Source organism: Moschus berezovskii, chromosome 5, assembly GCF_049115385.1.
Source record: "Moschus berezovskii isolate FMDL1 chromosome 5, NW_MosBer_1.0, whole genome shotgun sequence".
Classification (NCBI taxonomy): Eukaryota; Metazoa; Chordata; class Mammalia; order Artiodactyla; family Moschidae; genus Moschus; species Moschus berezovskii.
The window spans coordinates 113,047,973-113,060,311 of NC_142464.1; the positions used below are offsets into that span (position 1 = coordinate 113,047,973).

The 12,339-nt window shown below is 44.7% G+C and overlaps 1 protein-coding gene across 2 annotated transcripts in view; it reads left to right on the forward strand.

Annotated features, from left to right (window-relative positions):
* EVC2 (EvC ciliary complex subunit 2) overlaps positions 1–12,339 on the forward strand; it is a 161,606-nt gene that overhangs the window by 82,785 nt on the left and 66,482 nt on the right. For both annotated transcript variants that reach the window (XM_088836479.1, XM_088836480.1), the window contains exons 10-11: positions 2,856–3,180; positions 9,944–10,183. In XM_088836479.1, the coding sequence (XP_088692605.1) occupies positions 2,856–3,180; positions 9,944–10,183 (565 nt within the window). The remainder of the gene's footprint in view (positions 1–2,855; positions 3,181–9,943; positions 10,184–12,339) is intronic.

The window sequence follows — 12,339 nt, forward strand, 5'->3', positions numbered from 1 at the left end:
TCCGACTCTGTGCGACCCCATAGACGGAAGCCCACCAGGCTCCCCCGTCCCTGGGATTCTCCAGGCAAGAACACTGGAGTGTGTTGCCTTTTCCTTCTCCAATGGGTGAAAGTGAAAAGTGAAAGTGAAGTCGCTCAGTCGTGTCCGACCCTTAGCGACCCCACGGACTACAACCTACCAGGCTCCTCCATCCATGGGATTTTCTAGGCAATAGTACTGGAGTGGCTTGCCATTGCCTTCTCAATATGCTATCTAGGTTGGTCATAACTTTCCTTCCAAGTAGTTCAGTTCAGTTCAGTCGCTCAGTCGTGTCCGACTCTCCGCGACCCCATGAATCACAGCACACCAGGCCTCCCTGTCCATCACCAACTCCCGGAGTTCACTCAGACTCAAGTCCACAGAGTCGGTGATGCCATCCAGCCATCTCATCCTCGGTCATCCCCTTCTCCTCCCGCCCCCAACCCTTCCCAGCATCAGAGTCTTTTCCAGTGAGTCAACTCGTCGCATGAGGTGGCCAAAGTATTGCAGTTTCAGCTTTAGCATCAGTCCTTTCAATGATGTAAGTGTCTTTTAATTTCATGGCTGCAATCAGCATCCGCAGTGATTTTGCAGCCCAAAAAAATAAAGCCCAAAAAATAAAACTTTCCACTGTTTCCCCATCTATTTCCCATGAAGTGATGGGACCAGAGGCCATGGTCTTAGTTTTCTGAATGTTGAACTTCAAGCCAACTTTTTCACTGTCCTCTTTCACTTTCATCAAGAGGCTTTTTAGTTCCTCTTCACTTTCTGCCCTAAGGGTGGTGTCATCTGCATATCTGAGGTTATTGATATTTCTCCTGGCAATCTTGATTACAGTTAAATGATATTTAATATGATAATGACATTAAGATTTGGTAAAACTGATATACATAAACATATATATACATATATAGACATACATATGCACTTAAGTGTATATATACATATACACTCACTTTTGTGTATGTGTATTTATATACTGTGTGTGTGCTTAGTCATCTCCGACTCTTTGCAACCCCATGGACTGTAGCCCGTCAGGCTCCTCTGTCTGTAGAACTTGCCAGGCAAGAATACTGAAGTGGGTTGCCATTTCCTTTTCCACAGGATCTGTCAGACCCAAGGACTAAACCCGTGTCTCCTATGTCTTCTGCATTGGCAGGCGAATTCTTTACCACTGTATCACCTGGGAAGCCCATATATGTGTATATAAACATTATATATATATATACACACACACATATATACATATATTCTATATACATACATTCCTGATAGTTAATGATACATACTGAGGACATTCAAAGTAAAATGAAATATCCTGGTTTGCTTTAAAATGCTCAGACTTTGAAGAGAGTAGCTAAAACATGATTGGTAAATATTGACATTTTTCGAAGTTGAATAATGATTGCATTGGGAGTCATACTATTCTACTTTTAAACATTTAAAAATATCCATAGGAAGATTTTCTTAAGACTCTTATATTTTACAGTCAGATGCCATTTTCTATCAAATTGGTAAAAATGTTTAAATCTAGGGACAGGTGAAATAAGAACCCTACTGCATTGATGGGGAGCTTTTCTGGAAAGTGGTTTTAGCATGATATCCCAGGAAGCTTAAAAATATTGGTCACATCTGACCCACATTTGATACTGTTTGTGGAGATAATACCAAAGAGATCATCATGATTACCAAAAACTCGTTACAAAGGATGTTTACTTCAGATTATTTTAGATTTTGAATTTTTCGAGTAGCCCAAATGTGCACCACTAGAAGGATTCATTGAATCATGGCACACCGCACCGTGAGATATTTTTCAACCATTATAAATAAACTTTTGCAGCTTTGAAATACCAGTTGAAGATGCCTGCTATAGTAGTAATTGAAAAAAGGACAAAATTGTACTTGGATCTATGTAACTAAAATATGTGCAGAGAAAAAAAATACTGGAAGCAAAAACAACAAAATGCTTTCATTGGTTCTGATTGGGTGGTAGACCTACAGTCAATGAAATCTTTTTTTGTGGGTTTTTTTTATTTTCCAGATTTTTCTATTGTGAACATAATTTTGTCCTTTGTATCTTTTAATAGTTTTGTAGAGGTATAGCTGAGATACCATAAAATTCAGCCACGCTGAAGACAGGCTGATGTCTATGTGTATCTTTAGTTGTCACAATCAAGTTTCAGAATCTGAGACCCTGTGAAGTACCTCACAATATTTCTTGAGTAGACTTCATTTTTAGAGCAGTTTTAGATTCACATAAAAACTGAGAGAATAGTACAGAGAGGTTGTACATACCCTGTACTCAGATTCCCCGTTATTAAAATCTTCCATTCCTATGGTACATTTGTTAAAAATAATGAACCAATACTGTTACTTTATTATTAACTAATCCCTATTTAGATTTCCCTAGTTTTTAATGTCCTTTTTATGTTTCAGGATTCCATACAGGATACCACGTTACATTTAGTTGGCACACCTATAAATTAATTTTTAATTGGAAAACAGTAAATTTTAATTTTGAAATCCTCCAAATATTTAACCATTTTCTCTTAGTCTTGTTGATGTTGTTGATCCATGGCTTGTTGAGAAAGACCATGTCTTATATTAGTTATAGTCCGTGTCATTTCCAACATGGCTGGAATTTTATTAAATAAGATTCTGCTACTTTATTCACTGTCCTTTTGTAAGTGGTTGGAGTGGAAGAGGAAAAAAGGAGAGGAAAGGAAAAAAGAAAGACCTTGCCCACAAATAATTGAAAAACCTTCGTTCTCTGAGGGACCTTTGGTTTCTGTTGCGATTTTATGTAATGAAATTCTCTTGACCTCTGTGTTTCCCAGGTTGGAAATTGCAACCCTGAATCGGGCAGACTCAGATCTGGAAGCTTGTCGAACTCAAATCAGCAAAGATATCATTGCCCTTCTGCTGAGAAATCTGACCAGCAGTGGCCAGCTCTCCCCTCAGGTGGAGAGGAGGATGGGTGCTGTGTTCAAAAAGCAGTTTCTGTTGCTGGAGAAAGAAATACAAGAGGAGTATGATCGGAAGATGGTGGCTCTGACGGCTGAGTGTGACCTGGAAACAAGAAAGAAGACAGAAAGCCAGTACCAGAGGGAGATGGCAGCCATGGAGGAAGCAGAAGAGGTGCTGAAACGTGTTAGTGAGAGGGTAAGGCAGCTTTGAAAGGGAAGCTTTCTTTTGCCTCCCTCCTTCCTCTTAGGGATTCATCATTTACCCATCCGTCGATTTTATTCATCCATCTGGCCATCCATCCTCCCCACCTGCCACCCTTTCATCTGTCCCATCTACTCATTCACCCATCCATTTATTCACTCACGGCTCATCCATGCTTCTGTCCATCCAACTCCCAGCCCATCCATCCATCCACCTACCACCGTTCTGTCTACCTGTCCATCTGCACATCCATCCATCTGCCCATTTATCCATGTATCTACCTACCACTCTTCCATCTACCTGTCCATCTACAGATCCATCCGTCCGTCCGCCAACCAACCAGAATTCATTCAGAAAGCATTTACTGATCACTGCTGTCTAGGCAGTGAAGGTGCAGAGAACATTGAGTCATGGCTGTTGCATTTGAGAAGTTCATAGTCTAATGAAGGATCCTCATGTGTAACAAGTATGACTTCATTCAGCTGTGTTATAACAGAGGCACGTTCAAGTGCAGTGGAAGGTCATGCTGCTGCTGCTGCTAAGTCACTTCAGTCGTGTCCGACTGTGTGTGACCCCATAGACGGAAGCCCACCAGGCTCCCCCGTCCCTGGGATTCTCCAGGCAAGAACACTGGAGTGGGTTGCCATTCCCTTCTCCAATGTGTGAAAGTGAAAAGTGAAAGTGAAGTCGCTCAGTTGTGTCCGACCCTTAACGACCCCATGGACTGCAGCCTACCAGGCTCCTCCATCCATGGGATTTTCTAGGAAAGAGTACTGGAGTGGCTTGCCATTGCCTTCTCCGGAAGGTCATGGGGCAAGTAGAAAGGCGTCATTCTGGGAAAGCATAGCTCAAGGGGCTGTGATGTCAGTGCATGTGTGTCCGTCTGGATTGCACCATACTAGGTCACAGTTCTCTCTCCAGCACGGGCTCTGGAACCAAACAAGCCTGGACTCCCCTCTGCTCCTGAAGGCCCTGATTAGCTTCTGTAAGCCTGTGAATCAAGGCCAAGGGCACTGACCTCTCCGAGTGGCTGGGAAAAGTTATGCAGGAAAGGAGACCCCGGGCCTGGGCTATAGAAGGCTGTCCTACACAGTGCGGGGTCTGGGAGTTCTGATCCGTCAGCCTTCTCAGGGCCGGCCTCTGTTAATCAGAGACCAGCTCTCATTTTTTTAGAGAGTGTCAGTTGCTATTTTGAAAGGAATCATGCCAGAGTGTTTTTTTTCCCAAGTGTACCAAGTCCAGCCTGATTTTTCCTTCCTTCATGAAAGAAATTGCTGGTTGGCTCCGGTGACTTGAGCCCACATATCCTGATCCATCGGGGGGGTCTAACATCTACTTAGGAACAAGCTTCTCGACTCCTAATGCCCATTCCCCAGACTGGCGGCTGTGCACAGAATTCCCCAGGAGTGAGGAGCGCTCTTGGGGTGACGCCTCTTGGCTCTCACATGTCACCTGTGGTTAGACCATGGACCGGGCAGTAAACAATAGAGGAGTGATTTACGCTATCTCACTCCCACCCACTCCCCTGGATCTGGGGTCCCTTCACCTCAACATCCATCTCATTTTAGGGATGAGAAAATAAGTGTGACTTATCTTCTGTTTGGTTCCTGTATGAATTTCCAGCAGCTACTGTAACAAATGACCATAGACGTAGTCACTTAGAACAACAGAAATTCATTCTCTCACAGTTCTGGAAGCCAGAAGCCCAAAATCACGGTGTCAGGTGGACGTGCCTGCTCTGAAATCTCTTGGGGAGAAATTCCCCCCTCCCCCACCTCTTCCAGCTCCTGGTGGCTCCAGGCATTCCTTGGCTTGTTGCCACAGCCCTCCAATCTTAAGCTCGGTCTTCACATGGCCCCTTGACGCTGTCACCTTCTCTTCTATCTCTTATAAGGACACTCATTTTTTGATATAGGACTCACCCAAATAATCTAGGATGACCTCATGAGATCTTTAAATGCATCTGCAAAGACCCTGCTTTCAAAGAAGATCACATTCATCAGGTGCTGGAGTTAGAAGGTGGATGTATCTTTTTAAGGAGGGGGCACTGTTCAGCTCACCGTGGCTCCCCTAGCTGACCACACTCTCTGATCTCCATCCATGACTTTACAGGTCAGGACCGTGTTTCCTTGAGCTCAGCACTTAAAAAGAATGCATTAAACACAGTTAGTGATTCAGTCCCAAACAGCCTCATTCTCTCTCTCTTATTTCCTAAATTTGTTCTAATTTTTTTTTTCTGATAAAAATAATATGCGTTCAATAAAGAAGGCTTGAGAAAGACTGGAAAGCAGAGATCAGCAGGCTGGGACCCAGGAGTCCAGTCCTGCCTGGCCTTTTTCTGTCTGACCCTTGAGAATGGTTTCTTCATTTTTAAAGAATTACAAAAAATAAAAACAAAACAAACAAAAAAAGAATATGTGGCAGAGACCCGATGTGTCCTGCAAAGCCTAAAATATTTATCTTGTTCTTTACTGAAAGCTTGCCAACTCCAGCTCCACAGCATAAAAAGAACTCCTCCCCTCCAAAAAAATATTGAAACCCATCTGACCACTCAACAGCAGACCAACATTCGTTCAGTCTGTTTGTTAAGTTCTGCTGTGTCTCAGCCTGGAGACACAGCTATGCTAAAGGGCCCTCACTCCTGTCCTAGGATTTCAGCATAAGCCTTTTGCTTTAAATATATTTTTTTACAGAGTGAAGTTTATGCAGTTCATTAACAGTATATCATGCTTGTTTCCACTCACCATCACAGTACAAGGTCTGATTTCATGAAACGCTCTCACACTTACTTAGCATTCACTCTGGGCCAAGAATTGTTCTAAGCTTATCACCTGGACCTTCTCTTCAAATATTCACACTCACTCAGGGAGGTGGAAATTGATAGGATCCCATGTTTATAGGTAAGGAACCAGATGGAGAGAAGGTCACCTGCCCTAGGACATGTGAGTGGACCAAGATTCACGCAGGCAGCTCATCCCAGCGACTGCACCTCACGGCCGCCCAGGGCGATGCAGTTTTAAGTGTTGGCTCATTATTTATGCTGGCTGTTGGGAGCATGGAGAAGGGGTGACACACAGTGTCTTCCTGCTTCGTCCATGCAGGGGCCAGTGGTAGGGGACTATCCCTCTGGATCCCCCAGGCCACCTTGTCCAGAGACCAGTCTCTTTATTTAAGCCAATCTGCTTCCAAAAATACCATCTGAACGGCAAAAGGTAATAGAGCTATTTCCCTTCCAGTCTGTTCAAACCATTCCATCTTAGAAAACTATCGACGACCTTGTACTTATCTGTTCATGTATTATAGTCACCTTTAAATAAAAATGCATGAAAATATATCAGTCATATTATTCCTCCAAAAATTTGCTTTAAAAAAAATGAAATGGGCAGTATCAGTTTTCTTCAGTAAAGTTTAGGAATTCCAATAGTTAGTATAGCAGTGAATTCTGTTCACATTGAAAGGCCTATGTAATCCCAAACAGTTTTCAAAGCATTTCTCCAGGGAGAGGCTCTTGGGAGGTCAGTGCTGACTCTGGACTCTAAACGCGGGTGGCTTAGGTTTAGATCTCAGTCTGTTCCTCCCAGTGCGTTGTTCAGGCTCCCTGGGTCTTGGTTTCCCCATCCTTAAACTGGGGGTAATGATGACGCCTGTCTTATAGAACAGTTAATATTAATACTTGTGTAGGATTTAGACCAGAACTTGGCACTGTCAGCCCTGTTCTATACAGTGTTTATCATGTTTCATTATTTCGTGTAACTTTAAAGAAGCCCATGGCATAAAACAGTCAACCTATGAAATCTTTTCAGTTTGAGCTGGGGAAATGGAAGCCCAGAGGGGAAGTGACTTGCCTAGCTTCCTGCAAGCAGCCACTGGCCATTCAGGGTATGTGCTGTGTACCAGGACTCTCTTCCAGATGTGCCGGCTTCACAGCTGCTTGGAGAAGAGGCAGCGCCAGCACCACCTGCCCTGAGCTCCCTGAGGTTTCCTAACTCTTCTCTGTGTATGCTTAAGGAAGAAACGCCTTAGTGCAAGAACTCTTACACTGTAACCCCCCCAGTGGATTTACTTATATAAAACATTTTTACAATTTGCCCAGCCTGCTAAATTCAGTACAGGGAGTGTCATTTAGTACAGTCATAATTTCTGGATACAGTTTCATATTTTTGATGGTGTAGTTCAATTCAATTCAGTCACTCGGTCACATCTGACTGTTTGTGACCCCATGGACCACAGCACACCAGGCTTCCTTCCCTGTCCATCACCAGCTCCCAGAGCTTGCTCAAACTCATGTCCATCGAGTCGATGGTGCCATCCAACCATCTCATCCTCTGTCATCCCCTTCTCCTCCTGCCTCCAATCTTTCCCAGCATCAGGGTCTTTTCCAATGAGTCAGTTCTTTGTATCAGGTGGCCAAAGTATTGGAGCTTCAGCTTTAGCATCAGTTCTTCCAATGAATATTCAGGACTGATTTCCTTTAGGATTGACTCCTTGGATCTTCTTGCAGTCTAAGAGACTCTCAAGAGTCTTCTCCATCACCACAGTTCAAAAGCATCAGTTCTTCGGCCCTCAGTTTTCTTTATGGTCCAACTCTCACATCCATACAGGACTACTGGAAAAACCATAGGTTTGACTAGAAGGACCTTTGTTGGCAAAGTCAAGTCTCTGCTTTTTAATATACTGTCTAGGTTGATCATAGTTTTTCTTCCAAGAAGCAAGCGTCTTTTAATTTCATGGCTGCAGTCACCATCTGCAGTAATTTTGGAGGCCAAGAAAATAAAGTCTATCACTGTTTCCATTGTTTCCCCATCTTGATGGTGTAGAGTCAGTGTAAATAGCAGGTGCCAGAATAGCCTGGCATAGACCTGTGATTCTTGAGCCAGAATTAAAGTGCCCTGTCCTGGTGGGGTCGCGGAGAGTCGGACACGACTGAGCGACTGAACTGAACTGAACTGAACTGTCCTGGTCCATGTCCCTCAATCCTTCCATGCAGGTTGCTTTTTCAGGCATTTGAAGCCAAAGGATAAACATGCCTCATTTATATGAAAAGTCTATTTTAGTGGGAAGTTCAGTAGGGAGTTGTGGTGAATGACCATTATATTAATGTATGGCAAAACCAATACAATAATGTAAAGTAATTAGCCTCCAATTAAAATAAATAAATTTAAAAAAATAAAATAAAACTAGAAAAAAAAATGCACATAAGTTGCCAGTTTTTAAAATATAAAATTTTGGATGAAAACCCAGACTTTCAGTTTCTCTTTTAAAAAAATGGGAAGATGTGGCCACACCAAGTGCATAGTCCTGCAGAGCGTCCCTTGGTGGGTAGACAGTGGCTGGCCCTGTAGGCAGGGCTTTCTGTCTCCACCTTGCCCTACTCCCCACCACTCTATTGTGTCCCATGCCAGGTCGCTTCACATGACCTCACCTGGTTGGCAAGCCTGGGAAGGGGTGTCCTTTGCTTTAGACTTTAGTCTCTCATCTGTGCCACAGGAGAACTGAACTGGAGCAGGGGATGAACACATTTCTGTGGATCGTGGGAGTGACAGTCCCATCATCTTCAAAGTTTATGTCCCCTGAAAAGGAGGGGATTCATGTGATGTCTATACCAGGGGTTCAGGGATCTTGGGGTCTTAGAATTCTGCCCCTGCAGGTGGGATTACTAACACGCCCTCCTGCAGCATGAGTCTCTGAGATGAGGGGAGTGCAGATGCATCAGGAACTCAGTGAAAGTGTGTCCCTTGCCTTCTCTCTGGACCATGGAGAGTGCAGGCATCCCAGAAGCCACTTCTTACCTCCTCTTTGCCTCCCTTTAACACAAATGATCTCAGCTTGGGCCTGATCACTGGTATTTTTCTCTTCAACTAAGTTAAGAATGAAAGATGATGGAAATAAACTTGGGAGGCCTAACAGCACAGTCCGTTGATGTTTCCATTTTGCGGGCTATTTTCAGGCAGTTTGATTTGAAGGTTTCCACCCTTATGAATTTTCTTCTTTGAGATGGTTCTGTGTATGTGTGTGTAAATGTGTGTGTTCTGTGTGTGTGTGCATGCGTGTGCTTGCATGTGCATGTGTGAATTGTGTGTAAGTGTATTGCTCTGTGTCCATCTGTGTGCATGTGTGTGCCCTGTTTGTTGCTGTGTGCATTTATATGCACGGTGTGTGTGTGTTCATGTGATGTTTGCTGGTACATGCATGTGTGCTGTGTGTGTGTGTGTACATGTGCATGCATGTGTGTGCTTCTTTGTGTATATGTATACGCATTATTGCTGTGTGCATTTATGAGCACTGTGCACGTGCGTGTCCTGTGTATACATATGTATTGTGTGTGTGCCTGTATGTGTGTGCATGTCTATGCATTATTTCTGGGTGTGTTTATGTGCACTTTGCATGTGTATATATGCATGTGTGTGTTGGTGCTGCATGCATATGTGCTGTGTGTATGTGTATGCATGTGGATGTAACTTTACATGTGTGTGTATTTTTTCCATACGCATCAATGTCCAGTGGGCATATGTATGCTGATGGTGCATGCATGTGTCCTGTGTGTACATGTGTGTGCCTGTATGAGTGTGCATGCATATATATGCATTATTGTCGGGTGCATTTATATGCATTGTGCATGTGTGCTGGGGCATGTATGTGTGCTGTGTGTATACATTTGCACACACATGTATGTGTGTGTGCTTGCATGTTGCGTGTATGTGCCTGTGCACACCCGGCTGGTGTGTCACCCCCCACTCACTCCCTCTTTTCTCCGCAGTCCGCCCTTGAGTGCAGCAGCCTCCTGCGGACCCTCCACGGCCTGGAGCAGGAACACCTGAGGAGGGCGCTCGCGCTACAGCAGGAGGAGGACTTTGCCAAGGCCCACAGGCAGCTGGCCATTTTCCAAAGGAACGAACTGCACAATATCTTTTTTACCCAGATAAAAAGTGCTATTTTCAAAGGAGAGCTGAAGCCAGAGGCAGCAAAAATGCTGCTGCAAGATTACTCTAAAATACAGGTAATGCTTCAGATGAGGCTCCCTCTGATGGAGGAGTCATTTTCCTGAACTGTTTCGCTAAATGCCTCCTCTCCCCGAGTTAAATCCTGTCTCTTCTTTTGTGCTGGGTTCCAGCGAACTAACCCCGTCTTCCTTCCACCTCTTGATGTAGAGGGTGACTTTCCAGTAAGCACGGCGAATAAACGGTGGCTTGAAGCACAGGCCCTGGACTCAGGCTCACCTGGACCTGAATTCTAGTTCCACCACCTGTCAGCTCGGTCAACTAAAGCAAATTACCAAGTGTCTCTGAGCCTCAGTTGCCTTATCTGTAAAATGGAAGTAATAGAATCCCCATACTAAAAGTGGCATGATGCAGATTTACTCAAATTCACAGAAAGCCAGTGCTTGGCACAATATATGTTTACTATATATAGCAGTTAAAAATAGAAATATATAAGTGCATATATGTACGTGTGTGTGCTCATGTGTGGTGATGTGTGCCTAGGGCTTATGATCTCTGTCTTCATAGGCTTGAGTGAATTGGTGGGTATTTGTGCATGGAAGCTTGAGTGTCATTCATCCAGACAGAATGAATTCCTAGATGACTGTGCAAATACTGGATTGGCCAAAAATTCATCTGGGTTTTTCTGTAACATTTTGAGCCAAATGAATTTTTTGGCCAAACCTATTGATGGCATCACCGACTCTGTGGACATGAGTTTGAGTGAACTCCGGGAGTTGGTGATGGACAGGGAGGCCTGGCGTGCTGTGATTCATGGGGTCGCGGAGAGTCGGACACGACTGAGCGACTGAACTGAACTGAACTGAACTGATTGTTTATATGAGACTGTCACTATTTTTACGAGGCCTGCCTAAGGTCTTTTACCTGCATCTGTATGTGAGTGCTTAGTTGCTCAGTCATGTCCGACTCTTTGTTACCCCATGGACTGCAGCCCGCCAGGCCTCTCTGTCCATGGAGATTCTCCAGGCAAGAATACTGGAGTGGGTGGTCATGCCCTCCTCCAGGGGGATCTTCCCAACCAAGGGGTGGAACCCAGGTCTCCCGCACTGCAGGAGGATTCTTTACTGTCCGAGCCACCAGGGAAACCCTGTATACACAGAATGAAATCACTGGTGTGCAGTAACACACTGGAGTTCCGGTCCTGACTCAAGCCCCGTGGGTAAGGGTTGTGACAGCAGAGCCATCCCAGGAGGAGACCAGGTGGCCCTCGTGAGCCTTCTGGGAAGAGAGGACCCCTCTCTGAAGGTACTGGACATCTGAGCATGAAGAGAACTAGCCAGTCTCTCCTTTTTCTTCTTGGTTTTCCCACTAAAACTTTAGGAGGGTAAATAAACTCCTGGGTAGGTATTCGGACCCTGGAGCATCCCTTAGGGACGAACAGACTTTGCTTTCGGTTTACTTACTCCTCATGATGAGCTGTGTCTGACTGTTCATGTCGGAAAGTACATGTGTCCTTCTTCATGAGACTGGGGACAGAAAAGTAGCAGCTGTGGTGATAGTGCCACGGCACAGATGTGTTGGTATCTGAGGACCCCGACTCTGAGCTTCCTGACATCGGGGCTCAGATCAGCCGACTCACAGGGTCCAGCTCCATGGAGGGTGGAAATACCGTCTCAGTGTTCCTACGGTGTTGACTCTGCTTCCAGGAACTCTCAGGGAGAAGCTGGCCTTCAGCCACATCCCACTGGCCATTCCACTCTTCACTGTCTGGAGAGTGCAAATCCTCAGGTGTTGGACCTGGAAAGATTATAGCTTTTGTGTGGAAAGGGGACTGTCCAGGGCCTCGTATGTTTCTTTCTGATGAAGACATTGAACCTCCGAGTAACCCATTGCATGGACAGTATTTCGCCAGGTGGAGAAGAGACAGCAGAGCCAGTCAGTGGGATAATACACTAAGGCTGATGATTTAATTACTGCAGGTCTCATTTCTGCTGGTTTAATTATGGCTCATCCAATTACTGTGCTACTGGTTGAAGCTGGATTTGCGAGACAGCCTCTACTGAGCAAGAGCACAGGCCCTGGAATTAGATGGCTGAGCTTCAGAGCCTTGCTCAGTCGTTTACCAGCTGTGTGGACTCAGTTTCCTCATCTGTGAAATGGGAATAATAGGATCTTCTCCCTGGATTAAGTTAGAAAAGATGAGAAACACTCTGGG